Genomic DNA, 18,171 nt, shown 5'->3' with positions numbered 1-18,171 from the left:
TTGGGGCTCCCCAGTACAAGAAAAGCAGGCAAGGAGATACTGGAGCCTGTCCAGGAGGTACAGGGAGAGGCTGAGGGCACCGCTGGCTGCGAGCACTTACCAGGAGGGTGCAGGAAAGAGCCAGGCCCTTCATGGAGATGGGTGGTGACGGGGCAAGAGGCAACGGCTCAAGTTGCAACATGGGAAGCTCTGATACATGGATTTTTTATTAATAATTTTAAAATCATGAGGGTGATCACACAATGGAACAGGGCTCTTGGATAAGAAACCCCATCCTTGGAGATGCTCACGTCTCGGCTAGGCTAGGCCCTGAGCTATCTGCCTGGAGCAGGACGATGGACACGGAGGTGGGACCTTGCCTACACAATTCTGTGCCAAGCTGCAACTGTTTGAGATACAGCACCATACGCTCTTAACCACCCCAAATTATCCCTTCCCCATCTCACGCATGGGGAAGATCCCTCATCTGGCCAAAAGCTATTCCCCAGAGGGTCACAGGGGCTGTACGCGACTCGGACGCAAGATCTACCGAACTCCAGGCCCTTAGGGATGGTGCAGATGCTACCCTTGAGGTGCCTACAAGCCACAATTAAGCAGAGCCAGACTATTCCCCGGGAACTTGAACTCACCCTGCAGAATCCATGTCACCCACTGGATGGGTTCGAGGAGCTCGCTCCAGCTGGAGAGCTGATGGGCACCACAGACCTGTGTCCATCCCACCCAGCCACTCCTCATCTCCTGGAGACTTTGACACTACCGCTACGACGTGCCGCTAAGGAGGTCGAATGAAGTACAGTACCCTTTGGGAGAGCTCCGAAAGTTAAGCTGATCCGAATCACAGCTCATCACGGGGGTAAGAGCCACTTGTTCACCCTCAAGTCAACCCTACTCGAGTCATCCAGGCTGGGTCCAGTGCAGGCAGCAGGAAGGAAACGGTTGGAAAACCCACGAGCAGAGAGGCACAGTACCAAGACGTACACAGCAAGCACAACCTGCCCGGACCGCTTTCGAGCTTCCAGCGACCAGCCCACCTCCTCCCCATCCCAGGGAGCTCAGCCCCAGGCCACGCAGCAGCTCCAAGAAGAAAGGCAGCCCGTGGAAAGGAACCGGGCCAAGCAGGGGCGTTTATTCAGTATCTTAGTGACAGGCAGCATCAAGTTTCTACTAGTTCCAAGGTCGAGTCCTGACGAAAGAGGACAGACCTCTGCAATCTCATCGAGCTTGTACGGTTTGGCCCTTTGGGGCCAGAGTTGTGTGCGAGTACATTTAAGAGCAACATCTGGAGCAGGCATCAACTTTTTTTTTTTTTGATAGCGAGAGCTGCCAGAGTAAGGGGGAAGAGTCTTCCAGAAGGTAGGGCGAGGGTGCCAGAGCGTGATCCACCAAGCCTCGCTGCTCGGCGATGCCAGGGGAGCGCGGCTGGTTGCTGGAAAGACCCTGCCTGGCGCAGTGGCACACCAGCCTCCGCCGGCAGCGACCAACCTGGGCTCCGGAAAATGGCCCGAGATTTGCTTTCAGGAGAGAGACAAACAAGATACAACACCGTACTGTCAAAAAACGTAAGGCAGTTGCCATGAAATAAAGCCACCTGCATATCCATATTTTCATTCACACTGCGGATGGTCACTTGACAGCGTGCGCACAGAGCAGCACCAGCAGCATCTCTGCCAGAGAGCAAAAGGAAAACGTTGGTTTCAAAAGAGCCCCCAAAATACGTCTACTTTAGGAAAAGAGATTTGCAGTAAGAGAGAACAGCAGAACTTTAGCTACCACCATCATACGGCTGGCCCCAGAGAGACTTCAACAAGCCAGGGTACCTGCATGCTGGGTTCGGCTCCCCGTCAGCTATCAGACTGCTCTTCCTTCACAGCGGTTTGTTACCCGCTTCCCCAGCTCACATTCCCCCCCCCCACATTATCCCACTTTCACATGCTAAACAGTTTATCCCCCAAGGAAACCCAACGGCAACTCCTTGTAACCATGGAAATAAGGCAGCATCTCCCACTGTCCTTTCCTCAGGAACAGCTGCCTGCTATGAAAACGTACTCTCAGCAGAAGGTGCTTCAATCTGCGCTGGAATTGCGGCCATAAGCCATCTTCTGCTCTCCTGAAGCTGTGACAGCTGCCCATCTCCTGCAAGCGGAGCCCTTCCCGGTAGTCCCTTGGAGGTGATGTTCCCGAGGCTCCGACAACAGACAGATCAGCAGCGACTCATCCTCTTCCTCCGCTGAACAGCGCTGAGGGCAGGGTTTGGGTGCAGAAAGGCGTGAGGTTTCTCCACCGACCGGAGCGAAAGCAGGGACTGACCTTGTCCAAGTGGTGGGGCAGCATCCGCACGAGGAAACTGTAGTCACATTTCGGTTTGCTCCAGCCCGACGTCAGGCAAAAGAGACTGCGGGCGAGATTTGCTGTTCCCACTCCAGGACCGGCACCGTATTCCACACCTGCAAGCACCGAAGACAAATGGAAACCCTCCGCTTGCACCTCCAGCCCATTCACAAGTTCTCCAGAACCTCAGCACCCGAATTGTTAATAGGAATCTCGTTAAGTTCCTCTCCCACAGGGATGCTGACTCGATGATTCTCATTGAAAACACACCCAGCCTGACAGAGCACCAACGCATCTGCTGAGTAGGCGGTGCAAGACGCGGGTGTTTAATACCGTAAAGATTGAGAATCGATGGAAGACTTTGTGCGGAGCCGAGCCCATCCTCAGCTCTCCAGCCGAGATGTGCCCTTTAGCTCCCCGTTCTCACATAACAGACTCACCCTGTCAGATTCCCCCCCCAGCGTGTGTGTGGGCAGGGATACAGGGGGAAAGCACGATTTCGAGAACACAAAGCGGAGAGCCAGGCTCAGAGTCACCACACCCTTTTTTATATATTAATTTGATGCAGCAAGAGAGAAAAAAGGAAAAGAGATCAGCTCCCACCCAGCAAGCCAGAGATTCCCCTAACTCTCAGTGCTTTCGTTCCTATGTTTAATGGAAATGCACACAAAAAATTTCATTAAAAAATAGACAGTAATGTCGAGTAACATTGGTGCCAAACACTGTCCAACTGGTTCGTCGCAAACATAGCTAATATAGCTCATGCACACACCACCCACAACCACCACCTTCTGGGGCTCCTCCGTGCCCGTGCCAGCCCCTCCTGGCTCACCAGGAGGAAGACCAGGCACGCCAGGACTACCTCGCCGCTTGGTCAGTTAGGGTCTTTGGCCCCTTTTATTTACCATGGTCTTTCCCTCGCTTCGGCAAGTGTAAAGAGGCCAATGCCAGCCTGACTGCTTCATCTGCTGAGTGAATTTTGCTTCCATGCGGGGAAAAAAAATTATCTTAAATGAAACTCTGGCATGGCCTTCAGTCAACTCTCCCCCCCCCCAATAATGTGAAAGGAGAAATGCAGCAATTACACATCTGCTTGCCAAAGCTGCCCCAGGCTTTAGAAGAAAGAAAACCCACTTTCCAAAGCTCTAGGATCTGAAATCCCTGGTAGCAAAAATTTATTTTCATGACTGAAGACAAGGAGAAATTTATAAACGTATTCTAGCAACCAACCAATAAAACAGTAAATATTCCATTCCTGTGACTTATATGATCACCCAGGAGCAAAACATCCAGAACGGCTCTGCCACGTGCCACTACTGACAACCAGGAGTATGAGACCATGTGCACATCACCTGTCCTTACTTCTTCCCAACCCCACATATGCCAGGGAAGTCTCTTTGGAAGGTCCGCAGTGTATCCAGACATCCTCCGAGTGACTAGTGTCCAACGTTAAAAGGAGAAAAAATAAAGCAGCACACTCATTTCAAAGCCCAACAAAGACATCAACATTGTTAGATTCTCCTAAAAATAAGTAGTTCCAATTCATTTTTTCTCCCCCCAAAGACCATGTGCCTTGTCCAACGTTCAGCGCATGAGCAGGCTGTGCTTTGGTCCATCCACTCTCTCCAGCTTCTCAAAGTGTTTTCTGGCATTGCGGATGTTGATCAGCGTAGCCGCAGAAGCTAGGACGGAAAAGGGACAGGGGAGATAAAAAAAAGTTAAAAGGGATGCGAGTAACCGAGTCCTCAGAAGTTAAGTGCTGCCTAAAAGCAACGTCCCCATCAGCAAGCTCTCTTATTTCAACCCCACTGCTCCCTAGCTGTGCAAAATTTGATGCTGGAAAATCTTGGAAAATTTTCCAAGATCTGGAAGATTTTCTGGGCTGTTTGCTGACCCCAGTGCAACACCGAGGAAGAGTCCGAGCGAACTACGGTCAAGCAGTTTGCTCAGGGGGATAGCTGCACAAGTCACCACAGCTGCTCATTTGCTGCTCCTCAAACACAATATCATCACAGCTGGTAACTCAGGCAGGGGGTTTACACAGGTTTTCCCTAATTCAGGAAACCACTTGAAAAGAGGAGGACAGGAAGCATCACCACTGTAAGCCACAAGGCTGTCCTGGACAGTGTCTCTGAAGCACCTCAAATCCTAACAGAAGCAGTTTCAGTCAGAGTTGTGTAAACAGTTAAATAGTCGCACTGTGCCTGTACGGGCTGGCACTGCTGGCTCCAGTTTCTTCTTTAAGATAAATAGATGCGACTATAATTAGAGTCCTTGCCCACCAAGCCAGTTCAGGCAGCAAGAGCAAAAACTCAAATACGATCCACCTCTGCTTCCCCTCCAAAAATCACCGGGGCTGCCAGACCAGAACAGCCCAAAAGAGGTTATTAGACATGACCTACTGAATCAGGTCACATCTGTTCTAGTGGTTCCCCCCCCGCTGCTACGATCCTCCGCTCGACAGCAACGAATAGCTCAGCTGTCAAAGGCACACGTCTCTTGCCTTCTGCAAAGTCAAGTCACTTCTTCACCACCTTCCCCCACCCTCTGCTCAGACAGAGCAAACCAGCAGGACAGCAGATCCCTCTCTATCTTTTAATTACAATCAGTTTTATTGCTTTGCCTGGTCTTTGTCATTTTCCAAGAGAAACAGTTTAAACTAGACTTATTCCAGCTTTTTGCCCCCACGAACAAAACCAGGCCAGAGGCTTAGCTTTGCTTCAACTTACGTATTGAAGGGTCTGACATAACCACCATGACATATGTATTTGACGTAAAGATGTCAATGAAAGCAGCAAAGTTAGAGTTCCTGACCTCCATGCTCTGGAAAGAAGCTGCCAGCTTACTAAGAGGGGAGGGGGAAAAAAAAAAAAAAGAAAGAAAAAAAAGAGTAAATGAACTATTACTGTAACATTGCCTAAACAGCTTTTGCACCCGTATAGCCAACATCCCATTATTTGAGTTGTTGGTAACAAAGAAGTGTTTGAGTCCCCACTTGGCAAGCAACACCAGGTGCAACTACAAGTTTGTTTGCTTGTTTGTTTTTTTAAAAAAGAAAAATACCTCTCTAGCTTTAGGCTAAATTAGAACAATATAAAACGATTTGGGCATTGAAGGGTGAAGGTAACTCAAGATACACAACCCCACCGACTGTTTGAGTCTGCTGTGCCCAAGCAGTCAACGTCACTTGCCCCACGGATGTAACAGCTCTGTCACTTAGAAGGACAGTTGAACTCTCTGTGGATAACCAGGAGAAAGAACTATAAAACGGAAACATCTGGAGACAGCTCTGTACACCATGCAGCCACTTCTCCATCCTATTCAGGCTCTAAACACGTGCAGGTATTACTAACAGACTGCAGAACCTGGAGGCTGTTCAAAAGCCAAGCTACTCCAAAGCAAGCTTTCCACTTTTCTGTTCGAAATATTGATAAATAGGGTCCGCAAGCCTCTTCCTCCCAAACCAGCATTGTGGTACAGGGTCTGAAGCAAAGCTCTCCACCTGACTTTCCACAGCACTGTTGACTGTCACTAATTTATCAGCTCAGTCCTGGAACTTCCCTACCTTGCCCAGGAAAATGAGGCCTAGAAGAAAACGGTTGTTTCAAAACAAACCTCGTTCAACCATCAGCAAAGGAGGAAGTTACAAAAGATAACAATTAACTCAGTTATGTTTAAGCACGGTGCAATTTAACTATGGCATCTCAGCTTGCTGAGGAGACATAGAACTAGAATGAATCGGGAGAGCCTTCGTGCTTCTGGATGAAGCCGAAATACCTGCTGAGGTATCTTCCCCACCTAATGATGAAACAAGCTCACCTGCAACTTAGCTTGAATTGTTTAATAATGTTGCTGATTTTCTCAAATCTGTGGACATCCCGCTGTTCTTTGCACTGATAGTGAGAAATGACCTGGAAGGCAGAACGAGAGAGAGGGCAGAGTTAGTTAGTAATTTATTTCAGCACAGGTTTCTCAGGCTCAACAGCAATTATGGGAAATGGGTGGTGACCAGGACAGGGATTCCCTTTGCCTTTTGCTGATTGAATCTTGGAAACTATTTGCAACAACACTTGTGGTGCTTTCATGGTAAAACAGGACTCAGTAATACAATCACCAGGAAGCCCTTCACAAGTCCAGATGCAAGTATGAGATATGCAAGAGACACTGTTGTCCATCTGAGGTGTGAATACTCCAACTTAGCAGCAATTTAAATCTTAATTCAAAGAAAAAAGAAAGTGCAAGGAAAGGAAAAAAATTGCAAGACCATCACCTCAGGTAGGGGAAAGAGACACTTGACAAACGCTGGAAGAGCTCTTCCTTCCTAAGTTTTCGTGCTGCAGATTCTCAAGGACTGAACCTGAGAAATTTCCCATTCTGCTACACATAGGATGCACAAGTACTGCTCTCAAAGCCAAAGCAAGCCGTTCCTCCCCAAGAAAAGCAGAACAAAGGCAGCTGGTTTCCTAGGGAGTTCTCTCTCCATCAGTTAACTGAGTCAGACCAAGACTGTGCTAAGCTGTCTGCATTCAGATCGCTTCCCCTCCTCTTCCTCCCACATAGCAATCCAGCAGCAACATGCAGACCTTAGTGCCTGGCTGCAAAGATTCAGAGGATCACAAGTTTTTAGGAACCCTTGCAGTGTGATCCACTGCTGCTCTCCCTCCCCGACCATTCGCACAAGGCTGGTAGCCTACAGACCTTTACTCCTCAGCCAAATTAGCTAACGGGCTGAGAACTGCATTTACTGCATAAGGGGAATGGCACACAATCAAATAGTTACATCATCTTTGTTCCCACGGCAAACCAAAAAGGAATATTTTAAAAACCTTATGCCGTGTGCTTTAAGCTCTTAAGAATCATGAAACCAACTGCTACTGGAAGTGTCAGATGCCCTTGCGCAAGGATGTTAAACCTTTACTTTTCTACCTATGGAGTCACATTTAATGGGCTTGTGGGAACTAAGTTTTTTTGGGTTTTTTGTTTGTTTGGTTTTTTTCCTTAAGCACCTTAAAAAGACCATCAGGTACTCCCTACTTTTTAAACCTGCCCAATTATTCATACATGTACAGGTTCAGCCAGATTCAAGGATTGCATTCATACCAAAGCCTTCATTGTATGCAAGTTCGTTCCTTAACTTTCCAGATAGGTTTTTCTGTTACTGTGATTTGAATACAATTTCAGAGTAAGATTTCACTTCAGGAGAAAGGAGTCCTGGGGGAAGTTTAAATATATGAAAAAAGTGAGAAGAAAGTGTCTTTAAAAAGTCACCATTACACTGAAAATAAGCATAGAGTTTTTGTAGCGAAGATTATTCTTTTTCAGTTAAAAAAGTACTTATAACGCAAGTACTGTTACGTACCACCAAGGCAGAACTACTTATTATCTACAAAAGGTCAAAAAGCAGGACTTGCCAGAAATGGCAGATGTTTACTTCTGATAGTTTAAGAAGTGAGAAAAGTAATGGCTCCTTTTCCACATTCCCTCCATCATTTCAAAATCAGACATTTGGCCATCACGGAAAGCACTCAAAAAAAATTCAAAACCATTCCTTCAGGTCAGCAAGAGTTTTGGTGCAAAGTCTGAAGAGACCAACCCAGAAACCAAGAGTATGGACGGACAAGCAGCAACGGTGGTTTTAACCAACACGTTTTACCTTGCAAAGACAACAGATTGGAAGCACAGTTACCATGCAGCCGGTAACTTCAAAAGCCTTTGCAATCCAATTGCTTGTGATCCTCTATCCATACTCTGGGTTTGTAGAGCATCAGACAAAAAAAAAAAAAAAAAAAAAAGAAGAAATCAAGACCAGTTAAAATGCCAGGCCAGGAGGAACTGAAAAGGCTTATTTCAAGCTAAAGAAGGTTGTTGCCCTGTGCAGAAAGGAATTCTCAAAAAAGTCCCACAGCTGACAACAGAATGGGGATATGAAACCCTCTCATAGCTTGGAAGAGGGAAATACCGATCAAGCCCTCAGCTCAACTGCTAGAAGTGGAAATTTTGGGAAGGTCCCATGAGCCACGGTGTCACATCAGCTACTTTCAATATCACAAGGCCTGGATCAATGCATTCTGCCATCTGGCGCTGGCACCTCTCTTTGGGCTACTGCCACAACAGCACTTTCCATCCAGGGAACTCCGTCCTAGGCTGGGCAGAGGAACCCGAAGGCCAGAACTGCTGTATTCACCAGGAAAGTGGCTCTCTCAAACAGAAGCACTTCATCTGCCTCGATGATCTGAGCAAAGTTCCTCAGGTTCATTTCCAGCTGCTGGACATTGGGGATCAGCTGATAGACTATACTGGACCAAGCCTGCCAATAAAGAAAGACACAACATAAGGGCTGCATTAGCACTTCTCTGCCTCGTCCTCTCATTATGCAATATGCCCAAAACCTGATTATTTGCAGTTCTGGGTGTTGACAGCTTAGGAAAGACAGAGAGGCTTCTCCCACCTCCATGTCCAGGTATCTCTACTACAGTGGAGACTACCAATGGTACCCCAGACCCGAGTAAACTCTTTGCTAGGTCAAGTTCTTCTCCACATCAGTCACAGAGAAACAAGAATACTATTAAACAGGCTTAAAACATCCTAATTCTAAGCTGGCACTGCTTCTATCTACTGTTCCCAGATAAACCACTAATGCTTTCAGAGTTTTTTCAATCTTGAGCAAGGTCAACATGCAGATGGATACTTGGCAGCTCGTCACTAATCCAAACAGAAAGCTCTAGTCTAACCCGATGAGTCAGGAACAAGCCCAGAAGGGACTGGGGATGCTGTAATGGCATCTGTCCTCAGTCAGACTCAGGTCCTCTAAGCTCAGCTTTACCTCACTGCCTACCTACTGACTCAGGCTTGTGTCAGTGCCTGACCACACACTTCCCCCCAGGAGTCAGGGGGGATATTTGTGTCTCCTATTTACCAAGTACCTGATATTTACCAAACGCTCCTACCATCCCACTTGCCAAACGCAAAGTTAAGAGCCCAAGCCAAGGGCACGAGCTCTGAAGAGCTCTGGCAGGGCTGTGTCTAGAATAGCACAGGTCTGCCTCTGTATAAGCCGCTGAAATAGAGTAACCAGCGTAACTGATGAACATTATGGATGCCTGCAGGAAGACAGGGTACGCCACTGCTTAGGAAGGCTGATTTCTAGAGGGAGCCGGGTACGTGCTTTGTGAAGAGTGATACCTGGCGTACGGTACTGTATCAGCCTCAACCAACCACGTCATACACTGAAGGCAGGGGAATTTGCCACGGCTTTGGATGGAATTGCCAGGATGGTGAAATCTGCCATCCAAAGTCCCACTGAAGCCAAGAGAAAGAGCCAAGTGGTCCTGACCTTCAGACAAGCAACCCAGCCACTACGCTACCACCACTGCTTATCAGCATTAGCTGGCAATTATAATGATCATTTGCTACCAGTGTAGCCCAGGTAGCACTCGCCACTCCCACACCTGGAAGACCTCTGACACTGCAGTCAAGACTGACTGCTAGCAAAAAACCCCATCCCTCCTGAAAGCAAAGCAAATTCCCAGAAGGGTAAATGCTCGTGTTTTAACAGCGCTGCAGAGAAACACAGGAAACAATTCCATGCTGGATAAACATGACTAAAAGATGCAGAAGCTCCTTCTAAAATAGCCAGGCAAAGTGTTTAAGCAGTATTAACATACTGACACCATGACTCCAACATGTGGAGGGGTTTTACTTTTTCTAATTAAAACCAGGAAACTCTGATGCCATTTACAACAGCTAACCTCCAGAAGTAGTTGCTGCAGACCTAAAAAGGGCCAGTCACGTAGCAACTAACCACCACGTTAGTTGCCAAACTAGTAGCAACTAACCACTCGCCTTCCTCATGCTCTTGTTTTCAAGTGGGAGGGGGGAAGCCTGATATGGAGAGGAAGCTGTACAAACCTTGTAAAGTGTTTCATCCCAGATGGAAGTTCTAAAACAAACACATTCCAAGGGACGGGAAAGGCGCTTCAAGTCTTCCTCACGCTCTTTAAAAATCTGGGAAATAAAAAAAATATGAGCAGTTGAGTGTAAATATTTCTGCCTTTGGTGCAGTTGCTGTATTGCATTTACAGCACGCATTTCAAACAAATCTCAAGTACCTACAGCACTGGAGAAAAGACAACAGCAGAGCACACTGGCCAGGACAGGCTGGCAGAAACAAACCCCTTCCACTGGAGCAGCAGGGACAAGCAGACCATGGCTGCCTCACAATAGATCTCATTGGGACTCAAAGCTGAAGTAGCTATGGGTGTTGTGGAGTGGAAATGGAAGCGGACACACAGGAGTGTCTCTGAGGACCTAAATTTTGACAAGTCCCTGGTCACAGGCAAAAAGCTCCGTCACTGAGAACAGGATAGGAAGAAAGCACTCCAGGTTCATTAATATGAGCAGCTCTGAGGCATGTACTTAGACACACTGCCCTTAGAAATTATGGTTACAAAAAAAAGGGGAGCAGGGGAACAGCAAAGACCAGACAGCCTTGTGCCAGGCTCCTACAGCACTGCTAAAAAAGCAGCAGGACAGCCAGCAACATGCCTCTGCAGGGGAAGACATGACGACCACCTTCACCTCAGCTTACTGCTTTTAGGAACATGACAGAACATTAACTGATCCCCACGAAATGCTGCATGGGCCAACACTTACCATTTGGGTCCTGGGATACCAAAGGCTTCAGTAAGATTTACAGAGATAGTGATTTCACCCAGTATTTGCATGTTCTTCTGAGTTCCAGATACCTTAAAACAGATCTTGATGGGTGTGTAATGATACACATTGAAAGCGTATCTGAAGCAAGGCCCCTCTTCTGTCTACCCCTCAATCAGGGCCTCATTAGAGTCTGCACAACTATGTGGAACCAACATTTGTCCACTAGTCCCAAAACAAATCTGGACAGGACAGCATCAAGAAGATTTTAGACTCATCCTTCAGTCTGGAGGAAAGGCAGATGCAAGTGAGGAAGAGCTCCTTGAACCAACCCTATGAACAAGCTCTTTGAGCTGTTTCTGCACTGAGCTGGAGGGCAGAATTAAAACTGGAAGAGGAGGATCACCACTCTCAGGCAGGACGAGTGATCTGAAGCCAACCTGCTACGTGGAAGAAGTCTGCCTATGCAGGGAGGTCAGGGTGTGGTTTCAGCCACAGGACCTTGCGCGGCCTCCTTCGCAGCTGCCCAGGCACATACTCACCAGGAATCAGAAGAAAGTTTAATGAGACTTCTTGCTTCAGACAAAAGCCAACAGCTTAAAGGGGCCTCCAAACTTGCTGCAAGCCAGGGAGTGGCCAAGCAGCCAGGGATGTACTTGTCTAACCCACAAAGCTAATTTTTCTTTTGGTATCAGGAGTTGGTTGCTTTTCAGTCCAAGCTGAAAAAGCCAGGTTGGTAGGAACTCAACATCCTCCAATCCCCCTGCAACCTTTCAAAACCTCCGAAAAGAACAGAAGACACCTAACATGTCTGAAAGGTTGATCCCCAGCCTTTGCAGGATGCCTCTTGGGGCAGAGGAGTGCTTCAGAGGTGATCTCTGGGCAGGCAGGCCAAACAGACAGCAAACAGAATCAACCAATAGAAACCACCTTCTAGTTAACTGGGAAAGTTTCACCTCTTTTTTTTTTGGTTATGCTTTAGAACAGAGCCTACGCTGGACTGAAAGTAACAGCTAATGAGAAACCAGCCATCGCTGTCACCACCACCATCTGTGAAGCCATCCAAATGGTGAGGAGCGAGTTCAAGATCGCTGGATTTCTTTCAGTTCTACCTCCCTTCTGGAGCCAAGGTCTGGTGAAAGTACTAGAATCAGTGCTATAAAAGAGAAGGCTCAGGGTAGTTGTCACTAAAAATCATTAGCTCTGTTCTCCACTAGATTATATGCGCGAGAGAGCGATGACATACAATTTAGAAAAGGCAGAAAAAGCTTAGTGGAGTGGAGGGTAATAAGCAGTGAGGGCTTTGACAACTCTTGACACCCGAGACACTCTCCTAGGAACAGCACTGATGGGGCTGTATTTGAAGTATGAAATCGCAATGCATTAGCACAGTCAAAAGATGCTCTATTTGAAAGCATTTCTATGGCAACTATCAGCTTCTCACCAAATCCCGCTGATCCTCCTGCACCAAGTCCATCTTGTGCACTAGACAAAAGATCTTTGCATCAGGAGAGTTCTGAAGAATTGCCTCCAAGCATGACTGGTAGTAGTGCATGTCCTTCTCCAGTTCACGGCTCTCTACATCAAAGACATAGATGAGGACTTCTACGTTGCGGAAGATGTTGTCTCGCTGACTGGTGAAGTAGTTCTCCATAAAGGTGTCCTGTCTGAGAAGGAGCAGAGCACCAAAGCAAGGAGACTCCCATTAGAGCAACCAGGTCTTGCTTAGCATTGTCAGGAAAGGTGCTATGTGTAAAATACCTCCTGCTAGAAAGGCGAGGTTTGCATTTTGAGCTAGAGACCCCATCACAGGAGTCCAGACGAGAGCCCCACAGGTGGCTAAATTCCCCATGACATAAGGCTCCCTAAGCATTTCCAACGGAGCCAAGTTGGATGCTCCTGAAGAGCATCTGCTCACCAGTCTCACAGGAAGCTGAAGCTTCCCTCATGTCACAGCTGGCTGCTCAGTGTCCTGTGCAAACGGAGCTATGTTGCTTCTGGACCCAGACTGGCTTTTGGAGAGTTGCATATAAAAAAGCCACAGCAGCAGAAGCTAAAATATAACGAAAACCATTGAAATATAACGAAAACCAGTGTAGCCTCTTATTACAGGATTTAAATCTCCTTTAACTTTTGCTGAATATGGCTCAGACAATGCATGAGGACACGAGAGCTGATGAAGCTTAGCAAAGTTGGACAGCTCTGCTGAGGCTCTGTCAATGGGAGAGCGTTCTTCAAAAAGCTGCTTCCAGGAGCCATAGCATCACTGTCAACTTTCAGCATCACTTCTCAGCACGCACCCCCCTGGGATCAAGCTGGTGATAAGCAATTCTGAAACCAGCATCACCTCCCACCACCTCAGGAGAAAGCCCAGGTGAGGGGCTCAGGCTTTTTGCCAGCAGAGGAAAGCAGCCAGCAAGGGAAGGGTGGACCTACGCACTGCTCCTTTTATGTAGGGATAACTCAAGAGACAGCGTAATCGTGCCAATCTCTTCCACCCACCTCCATGCACAAGCTTAAGATGTGGCATCCGTTCTTTCCAGAGTTGTCTCACCAGTTTTACAGTGCGTGCATAACGCTTGTTCCATTCCCTTCATTCACAAGTAGCGTACTTGATCCCTCCAGGGCAGGAGGGCCTCTGTTTTGTTACATCCCCAGCCTTATTCCCCAGAGCTAACCCCCAACAGTGTCAAAAGCACAAGAATAAACAGTACCTACCCTCCGCAGTCCCAGAGGTTTAATACCAGGTTTCCTAGAAATCTAACATGGGAGTGCTCCACATCAACTGGAAAGAGACAACAGGAGTTTACCGACTGTACCACACACCCAGATCAGAGCTACCTCCTCGGGCAGCCAAAAATGTCATTCTTCACAACACAGCCCACAATTTGTAAAATTCCATCTAAACAACATTGTTGTACGTAAATCTGTAGCTGAAGGCACTACAGAAAAAGGCAGTTCCCAGAGTAATTCAAGTCTTCCTACTCTCTACCCAGGACACTATTCTCCTGAGAAGTACAGCAGGTGGTTCCCCTTTAACAACACATTCTCTGATCTTTGTGATATTTTAAGAATTATTAGAATTTAAGAATTATTAGTTCCAGCACACTCTGCAAGGCCTTAAGCAAGCCTTAAAAATGAACCAGTACCACAAAGAATGTAAACTTTATGAACAGGCCAAATTTACGGCAAAGAGGAAACCAATCCGTGACATTAAGTCCTCACAGGCGCTTCCCAGCGAGGAGCATTAGATCCTGACAACTCATACCCCTGTTTCAGAGGAATCGCTTATTGCTTTTTCAGATCGGTGGCTTCAGAGGAAAAAAAAAAAAAAAAAGAGGCAGAAGACACTAATTAAGCCTAGTGTATCATCCTGCCAAAACCAGAGGTGCACAGCAAGATCACTGTGTCTCCAGATGCGCTATAGTGATCAGCTGGCTAACAACAGGAAAGCTTCACCAACGAGGAGGACCACGAGGAGGCTCTGAACACTCCTCCAGTAATAGGTGCAGCAGCAGCAAAGGCTGCCTCCTGATCACAAAAGAGTTAAGGATAAAAGTTCAACAATAAAGCAGCAAAACTGAACCCAGCGCTGCCTTCCCTTTCGCTCCAGCCTCCTACCTGCCCTCAGCTGAACTCAGGAGTGAAGTTCCCTGTGAGGCGTGGCAGCTGGGAGGATCAGCAGACACCCACCTACTCCAGAGCAGAGGAGAGGCAGGGATTGCTGGAGGGAACAGCCTCGCCCCTTTAATGGAGGGGGTTCGAGCCCTGAGAATTTGCAGTTCAAACAAGAGAAGTCTTACTTGTGGCACCCAGGCGCCGTGTGTCCCTGGCGATGTAGTTTGCAAAGATAATGGACCTCATGCTGGTCTTCCCAGACCCACTTTTACCCATCAGCAGCACCTGGGAAGAAAAAAAAGAAGAAAGAATGAGCTACCACAGAGCACCAGGTCCTTCATGGCTCCCTTGGGGTTAACATCTTCCTGCCAAAGCCACCAAAACACAGGACCAACAAACTTCAGATGTGAATGCATCAGAAAAGAGAGGCAAAGGAGAGTACCACGCCTGGGAAAGCAGGAGACAGACATCCTTACCACCCACGGGCACTGACTCGTGGTCAGACTGAAAACCTTTCCATCTTGTTTGCGTTCTTGAACTATACTCCCCACCCTCTCAGGAGTCTCTGCCCTTCCAGGCACCACACTCCTGCTCCTTCAACCGGCTGCCTACCACCCAGAAGGAAGCGCAGCCAGGCCACAGCCACCGTCCACCGAACCTCCTTTTCCCAGCACGCGCTGGCAGAGGACTCGTGGAGTTCGTAACCAGCACTCGGGGAAGAGCGGACGCTGCTCCCCAAGCTGCCGCAGCCTCCCCTGCCCCAGCCCCTTGCACCCGCACACTTTCCAAACGCACAGGCACCACAGGTGAAGGCTCGATGTTTTTGATGACAGCAAACAACTTTGCCAAGACAAACAAACAGCTTTATCTCAAGCCTTTAAGACCAGGCTGGAAACAATCCCTTGCTCACTCAGCACTGGTATTCTCCACCCATTACTTCTCTCCTAGTCTTGCTCTTTTCCTTCCCATAACGTGACTTGTTGTCTCTTCCCTGACAGAAGTGAAACACAAGTTACATCTCAAGTTTCAGGTGTCAGAAGACCAGCAAAAAGTTAGAAGCAGATGGGACAGACCAGTTCAAGTGCACCAGGCTATGGTGTAGGGGAGACATTGACTCCAGAGTCCTGTTTGCAGATCATCAGGCCAAAGGAGAGGTAGCACCTCTAGTAGCCAAAAACTAGGGGATGATCTGGGGGGAGGCGGGGGGCGGGGGAGAGGGGAGACAGTCACACAGGACAAGACTGTACATTGTGATCTAAAAATAAAATTAAAAAACCCCAGCAGTGACAGCCAACACAGACTTGCTCACAAAAACAGCTGTTAAACAAGTTCCAGTTACAAAGTCAAATTCAGCCTTTGGCAACAGCTCTGAAAATCTATCATCAAGGATAGGTTTAACGAGAGTGCAACCGGCCTGCCCAGCCCATGCCAGTGCCAAGCGCTAGCTGGGAAGGCGCTCGCTCGACTCCCAACCTCGCTCCACCACTGCACGGCAAGAGCTGCCAGACAATCAGGGCAAAACAGGAGAGGCAGAATCGCGCCATCCTGTTTGCACAAGTTACCCTTCTGAGAGCAACCGCAACGTTTCACAGGCTGGCGAGTGCCTTTTTCAAAAAGAAGCTGACCGCATGCCTCGGTGATTTGGTAACAAGGACTCTTCCTCAGAGGGGCAGACTGGTCAGGTCACACCTACCAGCCTTCCTGGAGCAAACCCCCAGAAAGCTACGCTGTCTTCTCCCCTGAGCTACACACAGAGCAGAAGGACAGAGCATCAACATCTCTTATTTCAGACCACCTGCAGAAACTCAATACGGCTCCAAGGCACAGCCCAAGTCAGCCTATAGGTGAACCCAATTCCCAAGTTTTAGACTGCAGAGGCCTTTCAAAGGGGTCAGACACCAGCACGCAGGGCCAGGCAGGAAACCCAATCCTAGCACACCAAGGAAAGACAGCCCTATATTCTCTACACAGCCGCTTTAATGGCTTTGAATATGCTTACTGCTGGAATACACTCCCCCCCCACCTCCCAATTCTCAGAAAAAGTGCTACTCCTTCCCCGTGTATTAAGTTTCATCCTCCCAGCAGCCCTCAGTGAATGACGGGCTCCCCACACGACTTTCTGTAACACATCAGAAGGGTCTCCCCACGGGCCAACGAAGCGGGTTAGAGCATATCCTCTTCCCTCACGCTGCGGGAGGTACGCAGTGAGCACAGGGTTTTGCAACATGTACCAGCAACACTCTCACAGCAGTTTTCGTGGATGGCTCTGCGGCGAGCCTGCCCTACCGCTCACGCCAGCGAATAAACTCAAACCCGATTTTAATTTCTAGCACTTTAAGCAAAGGATGCATCTGCTGACTCTGAGAGTCTTAAGAGGCACCTGACAGCCAAAGAACACACCGAGGTACAGACGCAAACACATAACGACATTAACAAATGCAGATGGAGAAGGAAAACCCAACTGCAAAGGATTCTCCTTTCAGTTCTTACCTTTTTCTTCATGGCTGTGCTTGGCATCACCCACCTACAGAGAGAAGACCATTTTCTTACATTGCTCTACTTTCCTCAGTTACAGGCTTCACTTCAACATCCCAATCCCACCCACAGAAGTACCGTGCAAAAGGGGAAGCACTCCCATACTGACATAATTCCCCCCAACCTCCACCGCACCAGGCACTTGACAGCTTCTGCTGCAGACGGCGTGAGGAAACTTTATAAAAGCCTCCTACTGTTAGAAAACCCTCTAACACGCCCATGATGAACAACGTTCCCGTAAATTACACGGCCCAAACAGGCCTAAGCAGGATAAACGCGGCGGGCGCTGGAAGGCAGCGGGAGACACGGCACAGCTGCCGCACCGCCCGGGTCCCCTCGCACACGGCTGCCGGGGCCGGCCTCACCCGCAGTCCCTACTCCTGCCCCTTCCCCCCGGGATGCTCCGCAGCCCGCACCAAGCGCCCCGTGACCGCGGCGTCACGCGTCCCCACACCCCGCTCCCCGCGGCCGGCCCGCACCGGCACCCCGCACCGACCACCGCCCGGCTGCCGCTGCCGAGACCTGCCCCCGCCCCGCGCCGGTGCCTCCGGCCGCCCGGACAGCCCCCGACCCCGCTCCCCCCCGGCTGTCCCCAGCCCCGCCGGGCCCGACAGTGGCTTCGCCCCCCGGCTCAGCCAGCGCCGCCGGGCCCCGCCGCCCCCCGCTACCTCTAGCCGCGATAGGCGCCTCCCGGACCGGCTCGGCAGTGCCCGCGGGCGGCGGCGGGGGTGCCTGCCGGCCTGCCCGCCGGAGGCGGCGGAGCTCAGCGGGACCGGGCGCCCCCCGCTCCGGGGTAGGCCTCAAAGCCGCGGCCTCGCGTGAGCCCGCCGCGCCGCCGGGGTCTCGCCCGCTCCCGTCGCGGCGCCCGGGACCCCCCGCCCCCCCCAACGGCGCTCACGAGACCCAGCGCTCGGCAGCCGCCGCCGGTCACGTGAGCGCTCACCCCGCCCTCTCCCGCGCGCCCGTGCCCCCTCCCGTCATGTGATGCGGCGCCGCCAACGGCGAGGCGGGCGGGGCGAGGAGAGGGAAGGGGGCGGG

General features: G+C 49.5%; 1 protein-coding gene across 3 annotated transcripts; it reads right to left on the bottom strand.

The window, feature by feature from the left end:
- Positions 1-1,981: 1,981 nt before the first annotated feature.
- On the bottom strand, positions 1,982-18,064 carry LOC140658544 (ras-related GTP-binding protein A). 3 transcript variants are annotated; one of them, XM_072877110.1, is made up of 10 exons: positions 17,802-18,061; positions 17,089-17,122; positions 14,784-14,883; positions 13,699-13,765; positions 12,425-12,647; positions 10,237-10,332; positions 8,513-8,635; positions 6,148-6,239; positions 5,058-5,173; positions 2,891-4,010 (listed from the first exon to the last, which is right to left on the bottom strand). In XM_072877110.1, exons 2-10 carry the CDS (start codon positions 17,113-17,115, stop codon positions 3,913-3,915), a joined length of 942 nt encoding a protein of 313 aa, XP_072733211.1. In that variant the 5' UTR covers positions 17,116-17,122; positions 17,802-18,061; the 3' UTR covers positions 2,891-3,912. The 3 variants fall into 3 exon arrangements, with proteins under 3 accessions (XP_072733213.1, XP_072733214.1, XP_072733211.1); XM_072877112.1 differs by lacking the exon at positions 8,513-8,635 and having other exon boundaries at positions 1,982-4,010; positions 17,802-18,064; XM_072877113.1 differs by lacking the exon at positions 17,802-18,061 and having other exon boundaries at positions 2,886-4,010; positions 17,089-17,118.
- Between the last annotated feature and the right edge of the window lie 107 nt (positions 18,065-18,171).

The sequence above is a fragment of the Ciconia boyciana genome, chromosome 12 (genome assembly GCF_034638445.1).
Source record: "Ciconia boyciana chromosome 12, ASM3463844v1, whole genome shotgun sequence".
Classification (NCBI taxonomy): Eukaryota; Metazoa; Chordata; class Aves; order Ciconiiformes; family Ciconiidae; genus Ciconia; species Ciconia boyciana.
Note: the sequence above shows the minus strand (reverse complement) of the source record. Positions and strands in the feature narration are given on the sequence as shown.

Coding starts and splice junctions, on each gene's coding strand:
- LOC140658544 (XM_072877110.1), bottom strand. CDS start 17,115: ATGCCAAGCACAGCCATGAAGAAAAAG. Junction 8,636..10,236: donor GGGATGAAACACTTTACAAG/GTTTGTACAGCT, acceptor CTTTATTGGCAG/GCTTGGTCCAGTATAGTCTA. Junction 6,240..8,512: donor TTGAGAGAGCCACTTTCCTG/GTGAATACAGCA, acceptor TCTGCCTTCCAG/GTCATTTCTCACTATCAGTG.